This window comes from Pteropus alecto, unplaced genomic scaffold (assembly GCF_000325575.1).
Source record: "Pteropus alecto unplaced genomic scaffold, ASM32557v1 scaffold3, whole genome shotgun sequence".
NCBI classification, from domain to species: domain Eukaryota; kingdom Metazoa; phylum Chordata; class Mammalia; order Chiroptera; family Pteropodidae; genus Pteropus; species Pteropus alecto.
The window spans coordinates 48,126,428-48,146,713 of NW_006442484.1; the positions used below are offsets into that span (position 1 = coordinate 48,126,428).

Consider the following 20,286-nt stretch of genomic DNA (forward strand, 5'->3'; position numbering starts at 1 on the left):
TCCTGCTGCTGTTGCTTCAGATACTTGTCTAGCTGCCGTCTCCTGTCTTGTAGAAGTTCAAGAAGACTGTCGATCTTCAGACAGCTATTATGAGCTCCCTGAATCAACTCGGGAATTACATTAGGCCCATCACACTTGAATTTTTCTATGAAGTCAGTGAGTTGTTGACTTTTGTTTAAAAGGGCTAGAGATCGTTCTAAGAGTTCTATAAGAAAATTAGAAAGAAAAAATAGTGATATGAGCGAGCTTTTATAGAATAATATTTTGCCTCTTCATATAATTTAAAGCATATACAATGTTCATACTAAAATAAGAAATTCAAATGTGTAAACGTAAAATGCCTACGACACAACAGGTAAAATACCTCAGTCTAACAATTGCTATAGCACTAACTGACAAATTACAGGATGCTGAATTTCAGTGGTAGCATAATTCAGCAGAGGGAGTAGAAAGACTGTTAGATTTGAGTTTGTTTTTAGTGGTGTGTTGCTGATAAGGTTCCTATTCTCCTTGGAGTGTTCTACATCCTGAGGTGATTGACTAAATCTGAGATTTAAAGGCTAATGCCTATACTGGCCAAACAAAAACTCAATAGATGTGATGGCCAGGGGCCCAGATGCAAAGTGGAAAATGCATGCTCAGTCTAATAGGAATAGTTGTCAGCCAGTTCTGACCAACTGCTGACAAGAGAGAATATGGGTTTATGGTTGATGGAGTTTCCAATTTTTAAAAAAAATTATAAATATACATTTTTATGTGAAAGCTTCTGATTTTTAATGCTTGTAATTTGTATTTTTTTAATTAAAAAACACTGAAGTATAAACAAAACATGTCTTTCTGCCAAATGGGGCACCAGCTTGTGCCCTGTGGAGTAAATAGCATCGTGGTTTGGGTTAACATAGAAATGGGAGTTTAAGCATGAAAGCTGAAGGAAAAAAGAGTATAAAAGGCGGAATTGAGAACAGCACGTTGAGAAGTGACCACACCTGTGGATCATTTGGACGAGCAGTTGAAGAACTGTCCACTCTCCACTAGCCAGAAACCCGGGATTCATCCACAACACATCCTTCTCCCTAATCCCACCGTTATCAAGACCAATCAACTTCACCCTCTATCTCCTGTATCCATCTACTTTTCTCATCTCCACTGTAGAAAGCATCATCTGTTACCTAAACTTGTACTGTCACCTCTTAACTGCATTCCCTCTCTAATACATCTATCCATTCTTCATATATTAGCCAGAGAGATCTTTTCTAAATGTACTATGTCACACACGCACACACACACACACACACACACACACACACACACACACACACACACACACGCACAATGGCTTCCCATTGCTTCAGAATTAGAATCAGACCTTTTACCATGATTTCAGGCCAGGCATGGTCTGATCTCCATCTTCCCTTCAGATTGTCTCAATCTCTGTACCCTTCATCCCATCTTCTTTAAAAACCTCACACATCCTATACTCCCTCCTGCCCCAGAACTTTTCACCGTGCCCTCTGCCAGAGTTACCATTCTCCTCAACTCTTTCATTTTCCACCTTTATTCTACTCATACTTCAGGACTCAGACAACTGTCAGTTCCTCAAAAGACAAATCAGACAGGATCAAATCCTCTTAAGTGTTCCCATAGCACAGTGTTCCCCTCATTCACGGTTCTTATCATGACTATAGTTTATATTTATGTGTTGGGTTGGGTTAGTTGATTAATGTCTGTCTTTACTATTAGGCATCAATGCAATATGAGGATAGGGACAATGACTTAGCATAGTGACTGGCCCAAGAGAGATGTTCAATAATTTTTGTGGATGAGAACAAATGCATCAAAAGAGGGGGAAGAATTAGGAGAACTGTCAATGATAGAGATCAGTAGTCCTCTGGAGATGTAAAAAAGAGATGTTGAAAAGATTTTGGGCTTTGTGATGGGTAAGTGATGGAAACAGAAACCAAGTTACCAGGATGAGAAGTGGGAAGGTAGTGATGAAGTAAAGTCAATAAGACAGGACAATCTTTGAGACGTTTGTTGTTAGGAAAAAAAAAAAAAAAGATAAGACTATCAGCAGGGTTGCCTATACTGCTTTTTATTTTTAGTATGAGAACTATGAAGAACATCTACGGATAAGTTCCTTACCAAACATCACACTACAAGAAATGGACTAAACCACATCCACTATACCTTGGCACCCAAATTTAGCATTCTAACAATTGGCAGTAAACTACACAGCAATGATTAAGCTGTGGCAGTTGGGCCAGTTGTCTCTTTTAACTGACAACTAGAGAGCTGAGAGAATGAGATAAGTGAAGATACTGTAAAGAGACATTTTGAGGTAAGAAGGAAAGAATTTGAAGCGTTTATGCCACATGCCCTAGATCTGTCTAATTAAGGTATTAAATGATGTCATCTGCTCAGAGTGAGGAAGATGTGATTGTGTGCACTGGGCAATTCGATCGAATGTCAACGATGCAAGAAATAAACAACAAAAACAACCACAGATTTAAACAAGAACAGAGAATGGGATAATTCAAATAGAAAATAGAAAAAGTTAGGGAGAACATTAAAATTAGAGTAAATCTCTTAAAGAAATGGAAGTGAATGTAAACAAGATGGGAAAGTGTGGGGGCAGAAGAAAGCCTGCCTTCCTAGAACAAGATCTTTCATGGAAATGAAAGAAGCAACTGCACAAACAAAGAAAAAACAAGTTACAGAAAGCCTTATCTATCAAACTGAAGGGTTTTAGTTTGTATAGACTTAATGTAATAAGCACTATGACTAATTCCCCATAAGTATAAATATTTATTTTTATTATAAAAATAATAATACACTGTATACATATATACATATATATATCTTTTGCATTGAAGAACTTGTTATAATATTGTGAATAGTTACACACACACACTCACACACACACACACACACACAGGCATGCTTGGGAAGTATGAGCAGGTGGCAATTGCCACATAGTATCTTTTTTCTTCCTTTTCATAACTAGCTCTTACACACTAGATTTTTCAAACAAGAGAGGGAAGTACAACTGTAGGTGCTGAGGGTATTGCAGACTGACAGTGAACAGACCAACCTGTTCTGTTCCCTACAAAATACGTGTAATTAGCCAAAATTTCCACTTGCAATCTTTTTCTGTTTTTTTTTGTTTCACCATCTGCCAAGATAGTATAACCACTAGCACAGTGGAATGCAGCCTCTGGAGCCAAAGTTAGCTTGTAAAATGTACCCAGGCCAAAATCAGTGTGTTACTGCTACTACAGTGGGTATTAAAGTGGATAAATTTTCCCTCACTTCCCTTCATCAGTTTCTTCGGTTCTTCTCTGTCAGTTTCTTATATCTTACTTTTTCACTGTTTATGTTTCCTAACTATTTATTGTCAGTTCATCATACAAAGTGATGTATATTTCCATAAGGGTAATCTATCTAAATATATCATAAACTTCAAGAAATACAAAATCTCTATAGTACATTTATGTTAAAGATTGTATTTTTTGCATGTACAAAACTGTACTTACTGATATAACACCTTGCGACATGAAGTTAGTAGATATTTAATACATTTTCATTGTTTAATTGTTTTGATTATTATATCTAAAAGTATTAAAGTATATTTTATACTAATACCTTATGTTTTGCTATAATTATTAAGTATAAATAACAAAGTCAAGATATATAAATGAGGGATGTACACAAGTTAAGTGAATTTATAGCTTGTTCAACAAATGAGTGTTTTCTAAAAAGTATCAAGGTCACAGTCTTGGCATTAAGACCATAAATGATATCTCTTTCCAATACATTTTTAAACGTTACAAATGTTTCTCAGTGGGATGATGTTTCTGAAATTCAGTGGACATTTTCAAATATACACAAAGGTAGAGAGAATAGTATAATGGACCCCAATAAATCTACATCTCAGCTATGTTTAGAGTACATATAACATCTATGAACAAAAAAGTGTTAATACAATTGTTTCTGTGAGGAAGCTTCTTAGGTATTATATTTATTTTAAAAAGGTCATTGGGAAACTGGAGGGTATGCACCTGTGATCCTCCAGAACTTAGAACGAATTTCTCCTCCTTAATGTCCCTGCAATACTTTGTTTATTACTCAAGTTTGCATCATTCTATCATGTCTTACATTGGAATTAAGTACAAATAACACTCAATAAACATACTTTGGGTTGGATGCTATTCTAAATCTTGAAGATTTAGAGATGTACTAATCCTTGCCCTCCAGAGTCTCACAATCTGGTAATAGAAATAAAGAAGAAAATAAATTATTACTACCTCATGTGCTAGGTGCTGTAACAGAAGGACCCACAAGAAGCACTGAGGGAACTAACTAGTAAATGTGTACATGTCTCACCAAATTGTAGGCTTCCTGGGGACAAGGGCCTTTACTCCCCTGACACACGACTCTGAGTTTCTCCTCTGTCATTGGTTCAGGAAATGTTGTTTAATTACATGTTGTTGAATCGAGGGCAACTGTGCTGATAAATAGTCTCAAAACTATGTTTTCTGGAAAACACTTTACCTATCCAGGCATTTTTCATCTATAGGAGAGAAGACTGGAGAGGACATGTTAGTCCTCAACTATTTGAAGGACTGTCATGTGGTTGAGAGAACAAACTTATTCTGTAATATTCCAGAGGGCAGAAAATCCAGTCCATTCATCCTGATTCTGACTTGCACAATATTACAGAATAAGTTTCTTACATACAATGAGCCTTAGCATTGCTGAATAAGAACTAAGCATAGGTGAAGCTAATTGAAATAAAGTGAATGTGAAGATAAGTTTGATTACAGTTTTTCCAGTTACATTATTAGAAGCACTGCCATCCAGCATTGGCATTTTGTGCTACTCATTGATGAACATCTGAGAATGGTATTAGAATTGCTAGCTGCACTTACACATGTACTTTTTAATTAAGTATAATTGGCATACAATATCCTATTAGTTTCAGGTGTACATTATAGTGATTTGGTATTTATATACATTACAAAGTGATCATCATAATAAGTCTAGCTATCATTTGTCACCATATGAAATTACTACAATATTATTGACTATATTCCCTATGTGGTACATTTACAATAGCCAAGATGCGGAAGTGACCTAAATGTCTATTGATAGATGAATGGATAAAGAAGTTGTAGTGTATACACAATGAAATATTATTCAACCATAAGAAAGAATGAAATATTGCCATTTGAGAGAATATGGATAGACCTAGAAGGTATTATGTTAAGTAAAATAAGTTATACAGAGAAAGACAAATACCATTTGGTTATACTTATATGTGAAATCTAAAAAACAAAACAGAAACAACCTCATAGATACAGGAAACAAATTGGTGGTCACCAGAGCAGGAGTAGGGGATGGGGATGGCAAAAATAGGTGAAGGAGATTAAGAGGTACAAACTTCTAGTAACAAAATAAATAAGTTATAGGTGTATTTTATTTCCTTAAATTTAAAGATAATAGATATTGCTGTGGTCTGAATGTTTGCATCTCCCTAAAATTCATATGTTGAAATCCTAATATTGCCCAATGAGATGGTATTAGGAAGTGGAGACTTTGAGAGGTGACTAGGTCCTGAGGGTAGAGCCCTCATGAATAGAATTAGTGTCTTATAAAAGAGACCTCACAGCCCTCCCTCCCCCTTTCTGTCATGTGAGAGCACAGTGAGAAGTCTGTGACTTGGAAGAGGGCCTTCACCCAACCATGCTGGCACCATGATCTCAGATTTCCAGCCTCCATAACTGTGAGAAATAAACTTATGTTTTGTATAAGTCACTCTGTCTGTGGTATTTTGTTATAATGGTCTGAATGAACTAAGACAGATATGAGTCCTTAATTGAAAATCAGCTAATCTTAATCATATCCTATTGAATACCAACTCCCATTTTACGAAAAGAAAGCCTTTGAAGCCACCATTGGACATATGAATTGGGAGCCAGATATCCTGGTCAGAGTCCCTGTAATCCCTGTGATTCAAATGTTACATAGAGGGACACAAAAATGTCACAATAAATATGCCATTAGGATGGAATAATATTGTGTCATCACAAAAGTATGTTTCCTGTCTTTGGCTAGCATTTTTATATCCAGTTCTTCAGATTAAAAGGAGGCCTGGTGGACCCCAGAAGACTGTATCAATGAAAGTCAAGACATTGGTCCCACTGTCCGCTAAATGCCAGGGCATTGCAGTCTAAGGCCTCCAAACAAAGCAGCATGTGCCCTGTGTGAATTGGCTTCCTGTGCTGCAGATCCTAGTAAGTCTGAAGGAGCCAACAAAAACAATAATTGATAGCATTAAGACTGCTTCCCCTCTCCACCTCTATCTCCAAATACTTATGGAAAAGTCCCTATTTCCAAAATCCCCCTCCGGAAAATGCTTTCTCTTGATTGCCTCAGTATTGAACCTCATCAACAAAAGCATCAGTCACTGTCAGGTTTCTGGAGTTAAAATTGCTATGTGATGATCATGTTAGTTGGAGGCAGACTGAATTGAGACCACAGAACCCATCTCAGTGACCCAGACTCAATTTACGTTCCAGGATCCCAAGAGGAATGTCACATGATTTTGTTTACCCTCTTTGGATCCAGCTAGATTGTTGCTGTTGTATAAAAATGGGCAGGCTGCTGCTTTAATGCTGGTATTTTTAATGCTGTTTACAATTCCTGTTCGTGATAGGTCCTATAGAATAATAATCAGTTAAACTTACATGTATATATGTGGTAGGATCTCAAAAATTTACACAGGAAAGACTGAGTCATTTAATCTTTGAGTTTGGGAAAAGCAATAATTTATTATCTAGGGTCTTTGGAGGGTGCTATAAATGCAAAATCTTTTTGTGGCTTTAAAAACACCTTTTGCCCCTGTCCAGCAGGAGCAGGTTGGTAGAGCTAGAAGCTGAGTTAGAACTGTGACAAATGAATTCAGCAAACCATCCACTCATCCTCAGTTCTATTTAGCATTAATAATTAGAAGACTGAGTTAGGAAGAAAAGATGTATTGCTCCTATCTATTTATCTAAACTGCTTCCGCAGAAAAAAATTATAGTAAATAGCTACAGCTCCACAAATGCCTTCCCTACTATAGTGCTGCTCACCCCAAATTCTGGTGGAAAAGGCCTAGCATACAAATTGTTAACAACTAGATTCTCTTTATAGTTGTTCATAGGGAGTTGAAAATCTTTTTGTATAGTGTTTTTATTAGATTTTTTTATTTGGAAAAAGTTCACTACTCCTTTTTTTTTTTTTAACTCCAACAGTGAAAGAGGGATTTTCCTTATCCAGAGCTGTTATTTACAGACAGACCTTCTCTTCATTTACTGACCCTAAGAAACATTCACTGATTTCAACCATTTATTCAACCAAGAAGTATTTCTTGGGAATCTACTATGTGCTAGCACCTGTGAGATGCTGAGGATACATGAATGAACATGGCAGAAATGGCCCCTATCCTCAGGAACTAAAATCCAGCAGACTGAATAACTCTGAGTTATCATTATCTCCCAGAGGCTGCTCCTCTATTATCTATCTCATCAGAACCATTTATAATTACTTCTTGTAGAAGATGACCAAAAAAAAAAAAAAGTTTTCTTTAATCCTTCTTGAAAAAAGTTAATGTATCTATAAACCAATAAATTAAAAATATACTGTCATACACGTACATTCTCACATTACCATCCTTTAAAATTTTTAAAAACTTATGTGATGAATAAACATATTTCTTGCCTTTGGTATGATGTTCATGAAGCTGAAGAAGTGATTTTAAGGACTCAGCACTCTCAAACTCCTGAGTATTCTGGAGGAAATCTTCAGCTTGATCTATTTTAATAGCAAACTACAACAGAAATACAGGAAAAAACAAATGAAAAATAAAAATCAACATGCCACTTTTAGTTATTTGTAGATGTTTTGCATGCATTAATGGCCTAGCTGACTCTGTATGTGTTTGTGTGTTTGTGTGCTGGCTTAGGGTATTCGCATGAGGGTGTGTGTTGGTATGTGGTCAATTTACGAAGTGCTAAGGTAAGAACTTTTGTTTCATCCTTTTGCATTCCTTTCACACCTGGAAATATACCATGTATACTGAAATGAACCAACTTTTTTACTGTTCAGATGTCTATTAAAATTTTCAACTAAAAATTTTGTGTTCTATGGTGATCAATACAGCCATTTTTATCATTCTAAGGCACTTTGTCAAAGAATTACCAGAAAGTTTGCTAGGAGAAACCACAAGAAGTTTGACTAACCAGTGACCTACATAATTTTAAGTAAATTTAACTTAAGAGAGAAGGTTAAAATACAGCTTTTTTCCTCTATGATTAGACCTAGAACTGAAAATGAAAGTTTCAGAATGATACATAGTCTAATCCCATTTCTATACTTGATTATAGCCAAAAGGCTAAGAAGCAATGTGTAATCCCATTTCTTATACAAAGCAAAAATCTATATATTTGTGTGTGTGTGTGTGTGTGTGTGTGTTTATTCAGAAAGTGGTCTGAGAAGATATACACCAAAGAGTTACATTTATGAGAAAAAATGGGATTAGATATGGATAAAGGTAGATAAAGTTTAGTTTTTAAATCTATAATTTTGTTTGCATTTTTATCAATAATTTTATGTATTATTTATATAAATAAAAATATTTGATGCAGCAAGGATGAAAAATGGAAAACTCCTGTTTCAAGAAAAAAAAGAATAGCAATTTGATACCATAAATGGTAAGAAATATTATGGGTCTCTCTCTGTTTCTCCATGGAGAAGGTATAAAAGGGAAGTGCTTGAATTGACATTAAAATTCTCAGAGGAATAATTTTAGAAACAAATTTTAGAAAAGGGCAAACCATACTTGGTTATGCTAGTACGGTATATCTACAGTAGTAGACAAATAGCTGACTTGTTTTAACATTGATTCAAAGGTAATTATTATAGTTTATAAGTATATTTTAATCAACACATTCAACACATTCTATACTTTGGATCAAGTATAGAATAAACTCATAAAGGCAAATTATTAATGAGAAAGACAAAAGTTTATCACAGTGCTTGTCTTCTTTTTCAAGATTGTTCCATACTATTATTTTTGAATTTAGCAATTTTTAATATTTTTATATAACTATTTGATTAACAAGATCTACTGTGCTATGATTATTACAATAACCATATAAAATACAGGTATAAATGTCATGAAATGATGAAAGAGAGACTGATGAGCATGTCTTCCTTGGAAATGCAGAGAAGGCCTCCATCATCCTGTTAGAACAACCTGGTGGACATCCACCATTGTCACTAAGGGACAGCATTTCTAAATTGATGGCTAAGTCTGTGAGCCAGAAGCTGTCCTGTAATAATTATCAACTATGCAATAAGAAGTCATTTACTGCATACACACAGTTCACTAAGGGATACACATCATTTATACCTCTAATTCATTCCATTTCTAATAATTTTAAAGACATTTTTTTAAAGACATTCTTTGAGCAGAATCTTCAAAGAAAAATAAAATAATAAAATCTTGTAGGTGATTTTTTTTTTCCTGTAAAACATTACAAAAAGTTTTGGAGTCACTGTATATCTATATTTCAGCTTATTTGAAATTTTAAAAATAATAAATCAACAAGCAAAAAAATTTTACTGAGAAAAAGCTTCCTTAAAGTACTGTTAACTTTTATGTATATTTTCTTTTCCCCACTTTTCTTCTTTCTGTAGTTTGTAAAGGATAGAAATAGTGATGGGGGATATTTTTTAAAAAACCCTCTTCTTTTTTAATTGGATTGTTTTTTGTTATTGAGTTGTATGAATTCTTTATAAATACCGTATGATTTCACTTATATGCTGAGTCTAAGAAACAAAAAAAAAACAATCAAAAACACTATACAGAGTCACAAATATGAAGGACAATCTAGTGATGGCCATAGGGGAGGGAATTTGGGGGGCTGGGAGAATGAGGTGAAGGGTTACAGAAGTACAAATTAGTAGTTGATAGATGATCATGGGGATGGGGAGCATGGCATAAGGAATGCAATTAGCATTAATGTAATGGCTAGGTAAAGAGCCAGAGGAGAGAAAGAGCAATTAGGTAGATCATTTTATAAACTATATAAATGTCTAACCAATATACTGTATACTTGAAACTAATAATAAAATTAAATTAAAAAAAAATCCTCTTCTTAATTTCACTCTCATCTTTTTTTTTAAATCACTAATAAAAATTGTTTTGGCATACATACGGGAGAGGGAAGATCATGTAGGAGTTTGCCTTCAGCTAAGTATAAAGTGGTCCACAAAATTGGAAGTAAAATAATACAAGAAACGGTCATATTACCAGGAATCAGAGCTTTAGGTTGATTTATAGGTTGACTTAGTACTTCCTTTTATTTCATGTAATTAATTACTCATAGAAAAAATCAGCTAGCATGAATGCTACTACAGAGTGAGAAACAAATATTGAGCCTAATGTTTGAAAAAAGATAATTTCCTGTGCTCAAATGAGCTGTATTTCAATGGTAGTTGATACTTATATACCACTTACTAAGAATAAATCAAACATATATATAATTTGACCTCCATAGGTATATTTCGCCTGGTTTATTTCTTTTCAGGATAGAAAACTGTGTGTAGAACTTTTCCCAAGATGATAGTAAAATGAATTGCGAGTTGGACTTCAGTGTTCAAATTGTTTTCCACAATTTTTACTTTTTACTTTTAAACAAGTTCATGATGTGTAAGATCATCTACCCTAATTTTTATGTTCTATTACTAGTCTTCTTCATTATCTTGAACTTAAGTTCTAAATTTTCAGTTTGGAAATGTCACATTTTTCAAAGCTAGTGCTTTATCGCAATGAAACAGTGCTTTCACATCAAAATGAATGTACTTCCACTTGACAGAGAAGTTAAAATTGAAATTTCCAATAACTTATACTAAATATAACACTTCTTTTGATAATGTTCTTTGAGTTTCACATTTTGAAATTGGGAACCTCAAAAAAAATTGCAGATTTTAAGAAAAACCATGGAGGGAAATGACCTTCTTAGGCCAGAACATTTTCCTTCTCTTATAGGTTAATGAGTTCGAACTATAGAAATTTAACTATAAGCCTTAGGAAAGTACTTTATAAAATGCCATACTATATTTTATAAAATGCAAACATTCTAAAGGAATATCTTGCAATTGCCTTTTCATAAACAGCAGAACTTGTAGTCAATAAGAACACTCTAGACAAATATTTCCTAGAAATCCTATAATCAGGAGTAATTGTTTGATTTATTAATTATATTACTATCTTCTACAGAGGGAAATATATCATAATGACTTATGAGTAAGAGTTTCCATTTTTACTTAATATTTTACTTAATTTTAATGAACTGTACTTAGTTTTTTTAAAAGTCTACATTAAAAATATTAACAACTTTAGTTTTTGACAATCAAAAATTAAATGTATTGTATATACCTTGGTTTTTCTACCATTTTTTGAACCAATTGCAACGTCTATTTGCAGAAATAAAACATTTTCAGGAGTGCTATTCATTTGCTCTGATGTGAAGAAGGGAGAAATTTTTTTAAACACAAACCTCCAAGGCACTTTCAAAAAATTCAGAGGTCAACCTGAGGAGCTCCCTTCTTCTTTCAAGCATGGAGACCAGGGCTGCCCATGCTTCACCCAAGGTATTGGCCATGGCATCATAGACCTGACTCTGATCCTTGTTCTCTTCAGCTGTCTTGTCTGCTTCCTGCAAGAGTTCCCATACCCGATCTTCCATAGCCTAAGTCCAAGGAAAAAAAGGTGTAAGATAGAGTGTTGCTCGATGTTAAGAGCACAGGATCACAGTTAAAATGCTTAGAAATCTGAAACTGTATGTGGTCTAAAAAGTCTAGAAGAGAATTTAAAAACACAAACTGCTATGCAAGCAGGCAGATCCAACAGGCGGGAGGGAGCAGCGGAGATTGTGGTAAACTAGGGAGCATGGCCAGGCTAAAGGGCATTCACATTTAAATATTATTCAAACACTAGAGATTTGTCAAAGGTACACATCTACATTCTGAGGGGTACAGAATATCATGTTAACCTCACATTTCAAAAAAAGAAAAATACTAAATTGAACACATCCAGAAGAGAGTGATCAAGAAAAGAGAAATGAACCCAATAAAAACTTAACTATCTATTCTAAATAGTTGTTATTGTTAATATACTTGTGAAGCTTATTGTATATATTAAGAATAAGTTCTTGAAAGAGAATTTTCTTAATGTAAAAACGAATATCTGTAACCAACATTACAGATCGTTTGAACAAAATATGGGTGATTACATAATTGTCTGATTTAGAGGTAGAAGGAAGATACCATAGATTCTGTTTTATTCTTGAAGTTGGCACAAAAATAAAGGCACAATTTTAAAAACATAATAGACTAAAAATAATATGAATGAGTTCCAAAATATCAACTGAACATGGGACTAAAATGATATTAAGCAAAATATAACAGATAAAGAAGTAGCAGCACATATATCAGGATACATGTAAAAGAACAAAACATAATGATAGAAATATGATTAAATATCAGTTAACACCAAAAAAGTGGCTGAGTTATCTTTTTCAATTAAAAGACAAATATCGGATTAAGTAAACTAATTCAATTAATTTCTGTTTGTGAGAGTCATCCCTTAACTAAAAAGGTGTAACTTTTGAAAATGAAGAGAAGAGATATATTAGACAAATACAAACAAAACTAAGGAGGACTAGCAATATTAATCTCAGACAAATTAGAAATAAAAACAAAAGTCATTGAGATTAAAACAATGTGATTTTATATTGAGAAATAGTGCAATCTACAGTAAAGATAAGACACTTATAGTATTAGAATATTTACAGTATATCAGATCACAATGAAATAAAAGTAGAAATAAACAACAAAGTTCCAGGTAATAAAACAAATCTCTTAGAAAATGTAAGGTAACACTTTAAAAAATAATTCCTAGATCCAATGGAGAATAAAAACTACAATTACAGACTGTTTAGAAAAAAGTAATAATAAGGCTACTATGTTTAAAAACTTAACATATAGCTAACTTTAAGCTCTGATTAAATTCATAGCATTACTCAACTTTATTTTTAAAGAAAAGTAAATTAAACATTTAAATCTAATATTATACAAAAATAATAAAATAAAGCAAAAATTAAAGGGCATTAATTGACTAAGTACAAATCAAAATTAACCAATTAGAGAAAAACATAAGAATTGATTTTTTACAAGTTGGATCATTGAAAAGCCAAATGAAATATAAAAACATCTGACAGATGTTAATAAAAATAGCAGAGTAGATAGCTCCAATGGTCCACACATCTAAAAAACATCAAAAAAACAAACAAAAACTATCTTAATCAAAAAACATGCCATTGCTGTACTGGAACAATGGATCTGAGTTATCTCCAATTACAATTCTAGAACAGTTCTTACCTTCCTTACACTTTCAAATTATATCCTAAGACACACAAACACTTTAATTGTATTACTGTTCCCAGTTACTTGCTGTTTCTTCTGTAAAAGGGTTATACCCTCATGCCATCTACTATCAGACTTGTCCATGTGACTTACTTAGACTAATGAAATGTAAACAGGAGTTTTGTGTGTCACTACTGAATAGAAGTTTTAAGTACCAATGAGTGATTCCACCATTTCTCTTTTCATAGAAGGGGCTGCTCCTTCAGCCTGGATCTTAAAATGTAAAATTAAATGGTAATTACCATGAAGCCAAAATGTAATGTAAGAAATAAAATTTGGATACATTCACAAATTTAAAATCTTCGTTCTACATTATACATCCAAGTTTCTTTCATGCTTAATAAGGGAGGAAAATAAAATTCTTAATGCAACAAAACAAAATATCTATACCAGAGCTTGATAATTTCATAGCTAACCCAAAAACCTCTCAGGCAGATTGGGTTTCATGTGCCAATGAACCAACCCTTTAGAGACATCTACTGAATATGTGCCAACTCTATTCTCTTGGTATTTAGGCTAAACAAGACAAATTATTGTCTAAATTGACAAGAGAGTAAGATCAAATGTATATACTCTTATCTCACTATTTGAGAACATAATATCTGGGCATTTCCTTCTCATGTGACAAGCTTTAGATTATCTTAAAGGCTGGTTAACTGTATTGTGTGTGTTTTTCATTTTATACTTTTTGTCATTAAAATGGAATAATTTGACCTCAATTTTGACTTATGATGGATGTTAGTTCAAGAATATGTAAGGAGAAGAAAAATTTATATTAGGAGTTTTAAATTTTAAAATATCTCACTTGTATGACAAAGACTGTAGTAAGAACTGAAACTAGGAGAACTTGATAACTCCATGGTGGAGACGTGGAAGAGAGTAAGGAATAACAGGCCATGAATTTGCTCTGGCGTAAAGCGACTGAATACTTACATTTTTACTGATATTTCTCAGATTGGATAAGATAAATATGAAAGTTGGCTATTTCTATAGCTAATAGAGTTGTTTTTGGAAGTATTGTTTACATAGAACTCTTCTAACCTTATTATGCACATATAATTTAGTTCCTCTTAATACTGTCCTTTTCCCACGAAAGTGACTTTATAAATCAGTGATGCAGAGGTTTTAGGGGCAAGCAGCTTGAAGGACTACAATTATGGTTCCCACTATTTCCTTGGGACTCTCCCATAACCTTCAGTATGAACTACAAAATGTTCTAGTCACTGGAATTCCAAGGCCAGAACATTCTTGCAGAACTCTCTGGGTTTAATTTGGTACAAGTTGCACTTGAGATTTTCTCCAAGAAAGCCAGTAGACATTCTGCTTTGATGATCAGCAGAAAACTGTCTGCTCCAAATTCTCTTGTAATTTTAGGTCACTCCTGGGGTGCTGGGATCAGGGGCCAATGCTCCCCAGGGTTTATCAAACACCATCTGAAATACTGGAGGACAGAGGCACTCAAACAGCATGAACTAGGCAGGATTCATAGAACAGGAATATTTTTCTCAGGCAATACAAAATCTCAGGATAATGACCAGTTGGAGTATATTTCTGTGTGATTCCTGAAATGGAGCATGATCTGAACCCAAAGCCAAAATCCACCATTAAGATGTTTGGATGTATAACACTGAGGTTTCTATGATATGCCTTAAGCTTTGGTAAAGTTATTAGGAAGGCTTTTAGTTCTTTTAGGGTTCTCCAACTTGCTATGGTTGCCCATGGATCATATCACCCTATTTATTGGTCAGGCCTTCCCTTCTGATTCTGGTGCTCACTCATATGCTGCAACCACTGAGGAAACACTGTTCTATTTTAATGCCCATTACTAAGCCCTCAAGAGATTATCTCTTTTTTCTTGCTTCTCCTCAAGGAGCAAGATGTATCAGTTAGGTAGCCAGAAACACAAACACAAGTAATATACGCACGGAGAGAGCTAGAGGGCATAATACCCCATGCATGCTATCAATAATGATTCCAAATCTATAAAGGAGACAGAAGAGACCTAAGTTCTGTCCTACTCATATTTATAACTCCAGCACTTATCACTGGTTTTTAACCAGAAGTGCCCCAAAGGATTGTCTGAAAACATGTCAAGGCATTTTTAGTTGTCACGGTGTGTTTGTATGGTTTGTAGGGGAGGGGTCTGATGAAGGATGGTCCCACCAAACAGTGGCCCTACTGAGAAACACTGACTGCTCTGCACATAATAGGGGCTCAATAAATGTGTTTGTGGTCGAATGTGTGGATGAGGTGTAAGAAGTTTCTTTCACTTCCTCTTATATGTTATGTTATGTTAGAAGCCTCTCTAACATAACTACAACATAGCACCCATTCAAGAGTAGCAGTACTCCATTACTTATGGAGCAAACTCTTCTACAGTTATTAAAAAAGTTTCCTTGAACCAGACCAAAATGTGCCTCCTCATTCCCCAGACTGCTGTACCTCCAGCTTTCCAACTGTGGAAAAAGCCATGATAACATCCTGTAAGTCTTCTCTCTCACTACTTAGTTAGACCTGAAGAATTCTTTTAAAAGTACATAGGATTTGTGTACTATGGAAGTTAAAACCAGGCAACCCTGAGAATATAATTTTGAACAGTTGAAGTGAGCCTGCTGCTTCACTCTCTCAGTTGCTGTTGGCTATAGATGGCCTTATTATCTAAATGGAGAGAAGAAGCTCTTCCAGTTTGAAGACTATCAAAAATCATGAGGTAAAAAGAAAAATTAATATCTGTGTGGGCTCTAATGGGTCTGTTCACAAGGGGCCTAGTCTGCTTGGCACAGGAAGAGGATCATGGGGGAAAGGAGGGTGGGCCTCCTTTTTGCATGTCTTATTTATCAATGCAACAATAATACTGCAATGTAAAATAATATTTGCATAGTGCTTTACAGTTAAAAAACTTATATGATCCCCACAGTACTTACAACACTCTCAGTCAACAGGGATCCATAGAAAGTATTTCACTTCAATGAAAAGGGCACACTTTGTTCTCCATTAAAGCTAAAACCAAACTGTCACTTGTTCAAATACAACACAATAATACTTTCAATGACTCTTATGGTTCAGAGAAGATAACATCTAATGGAACCTAAAGTTATTCAAGAATGTATTCACTCACCCATGCTCTCACTCATTCAGCATGAATTTTTTAATCATCTCTAATCAAATGGTACAAATCGTGCTCATAAATCTGAAAGATTGGCTAGGGGGCACCTAGTTATGATTGTATTGTTTCCCTTTCTTTGAAGCTTCACCTTTTTCTTTATACTCATCCACTTCCCAACTCATGCCTGAACGGCTTCCATCCCTACCATCCTACTGAAAGATTCTTGTATAGGTCCACGATGACCTCACATTTGTCAGTGCCCACCATCCTCATTTCCTCACTTCTTTGTGCTCTTTAAATTTTTTTCTTTCATTGACTTCTAGTGCACTCTGATTTTCCTTCTGTGCTTTGGCTTTTCTTTATGGGTTTACTTTCTCTGCCCTTTTTTCATGTTCCGAGAGACCATGGTCTTTGCTCTTTTCTTCTTAACAAATACATGTCAGAGATGGGGCTGGGGTTACTATATCAAAATCATTTGTGTGACTTTTTCAAACTCTATTCGACTTCTTCCAGAAATTCTGATGTAATCCTGAGGCCAAAGAGCAAGTGACTCCAAAGTTTAAATGGATGATCACAATGAGCCACGAGTTTTGATTAGATTTTTGTCTCCATTTAATCCATAGGGGGGTAGAGTGAAGAAGAAAGAATAAGAATCATTGTTCAATACCTCTTTCCAAGTGAATACATAAAGGCTCATAACTACTGAAACTACTACAACTACTGTCTATATAATTCATTTCTCTTGACTTTTTAACTCTCCTGAAAAATCTTCATCCAAACATCCAACAACTACCTCAAACTCAAAACATCTAAAACCGATCATACCATCTTCTCCACTGAATCTCCAACTCACCTGGCTTTCGGGAGCAGAAACATGGAAGACAATCTTTATTTTTCTCTCTTCCATATCTCCTTCAACGCCAAGATCAAATTAGTCACAAAAGTTTATTGAGTCAACTTCCTACATATCATTCAAACCTTCTCCTTCCTCCCTTAACCTTGGTTTAGTTTCTCATCACTTCTTACCTGAATTCCCACGACAGCCTCTGAAGTTGTCCTCTTATCTCCAGGTTCACCCCTACCCATTCCATTCTCAGCTCTGCTCCCATGTAGATCTTTCAATTTTAGAAATATTATCATGTCACTTAGCAACTCATAAATCTTTTAATAGATTTTAAGATAAAATTCAAAGTTCAAGCCTAGCAAGTAAGACCCTCAGTAGTTTTATGCCTTTGTAATCTTCTCTCTGCTCGTTCTCTCACATTGCTCTCCAGCCTTCTGAAATTCTTGTAGTTCCCTGTCACTCCTACCACCTAATTTTTATGTCTTAGCCTAAATTCCCTTTCTTGCCTTCCATTCTTCCCGCTCCCTCCTGTGACTCGCCTATGCCTGAATAACTCTTCATCATCCTTCAAGACACTGTTCAAGGGTTGACATTTCTAGTAAGCCTTCCTTCACCCTCATCCTCCATGGGTCTGGTGTATTTGCTCTCTAAAGTGCTTTTCACTACCATAGCAATTATTAAAATGAGTTTTTTTTATTTTTCTGATTATGAAAATAATGAAATTTCATATTAAAAATTGAGAAAATTTTAAAAATTATAAAATATAAAAATTACCTAAAAAAGTCCCACTGCCCAGAGATAACCGCATTAATATTCACATGGTTTTAGATACTCGCACATTTAAAATGATACGATCTAGATCAGGGATCAGCAAATTATAGCCCACAGTCCAAAGCCTGTCATCTATTTTTGTATAGTCTGTAAACTAAGAATTGGTTTTACATTTTTTCACATTATATATTAACATTAAGTTATTAAAAATAAAATTTTTTAAAATACTATTTCATAACACATGGAAATTATACAAAATTCAAAAATCAGTGTTCATAAATTTTTATTGGGAAAACACCCATTTGTATATTTATTGTCCATGGCTGCTTTCACACGACAACAGCAGAATTTGAATAGTTGCAACTCACAAAGTAATATGATCCAGAAAACCTAAGATTTATCTTCTGACCATTTACCAGAAAAAGTTTGCTGACCTCTGTTATAGAAAGTTATGTGTCATTTTTCTGATAAACACTATATTATAAATCTTTTTCATAATTATTTTTATTGGCTAATATCCCATTGATGAGATGCCACAATTTATTTAAGAATTCCCCTATTGTTAAATACTATTAAATCTTGTTTCCATTTTTAACTATCATAACTAACATTAGGTTGAGTCAATTCGAACAATTCTCACTTCATTTGACTTTTATCCTTGCATGTAGATCTTCACGGATCTCTCTTATTAAAATAAATTCCTGAAAGTAGAATGATTGGACATCCCACATTTTCTAGGCCCTATTTTTTAGATTCCACATGTAAGTAAAATCAGACAGTATTTGTCTTCCTCTGTCTGACTTAATTCACATAATACCTTCTAGGTCCACCCATGTTGTTGTAAATTGCAACACAGATGGCCAACAGACACATGCTCAGCATCACTAATCAAATGCAAGTAAAAACCACAGTATCACCTCACATCTGTCAGAATGGCTATCATCAAAAGTCAACAAGTAATAAGTGTCAGGAAGGATGCGGAGAATATGGAGACCTTGAGCACTGTGGGTGGCATTAAAATAGTCTTTTTATGGATCTGACTTTTCCACTAGCTCCTGAGGACAGGGACTTTTCAAATTCCCAGAGCATAGCAGAGTGTGAGGTTCACAGGAAGTACTGAACACCAGCAGTCCCCAACCTTTTGGCACGAAGGACCAGTGCTCTTATGAGAATCTAAAGTCTGATGATCAGAGGTGGAGCTGAGGTGGTAATGCTAATGCTGGGGAGTGGTTACAAATACAGACGAAGCTTTGCTGGCTCACCAGCTGCCCATCTCCTGCTGTGTGGCCCAGTTCCTAACATGCCACTAACCTGTACTGGTCCACAGTCCAGGGATGGGGAGGGGAGGTTGGGGATCCTTGTTGTGCATAGTAGATATCTGAGGAATGAGAGGCCAGGCCTGAGTGATTCCTCATTTGCCCAGGCCCATTGCCAGCATTGTAGAGCACTGTTTCTCAATCTTGAGAACTCAGTAATTTCGAGAACAAGTTTGTATACTCTTGGCTTGAGAAAACACCAAAAAAGTCACACTGCCACTTTACTGGCACCAATGAAATGAAAGAAACTCAAGTGTAAGCATTGAAATTTGGCAACTTATATTAAATATTTTAAGATAATCATCAAACATTTGAAATTATTTTAGGTATTCATGTATCTCAGAATACATCTCTGAAGTCCCAGGGATCTGGAAAGCACAGTTTGAGAAACATTCAATAGAGGAAATAGGGGCATAAGTGGGGACTGGGGTTGCCTAACTTGCTGATATGCAGCTTCAGAGAGAACAAACAACACCGGAGATGCTCTATGCCAACAAGCTGTGTGACCAATACATTCTGACAGACAAGAAACCCCTTCCACCGTTCCATCCTTGTGGTTGCACCATTTGTGGAAGTTAGAAATTGGGTAGCCATTTCAGGTAGGAAAGAAATCACAGAGTTGAACTGAAAAGATCAGGGGAGGAAGGAGAAAGAAGGGAGAGGTGTGCTGCATAGCAAAACCCCTGGAAATCTGGAAACTTCAGAAACAAAGGAAG

At 34.9% G+C, this 20,286-nt stretch overlaps 1 protein-coding gene across 1 annotated transcript in view; it reads right to left on the reverse strand.

The window, feature by feature from the left end:
* CCDC141 (coiled-coil domain containing 141) overlaps positions 1-20,286 on the reverse strand; it is a 160,744-nt gene that overhangs the window by 108,980 nt on the left and 31,478 nt on the right. The window contains exons 4-6 of the mRNA XM_015596455.2: positions 11,607-11,798; positions 7,762-7,870; positions 7-205 (exon numbers count right to left, since the gene is read on the reverse strand). Of these exons, the coding sequence (XP_015451941.1) occupies positions 7-205; positions 7,762-7,870; positions 11,607-11,798 (500 nt within the window). The remainder of the gene's footprint in view (positions 1-6; positions 206-7,761; positions 7,871-11,606; positions 11,799-20,286) is intronic.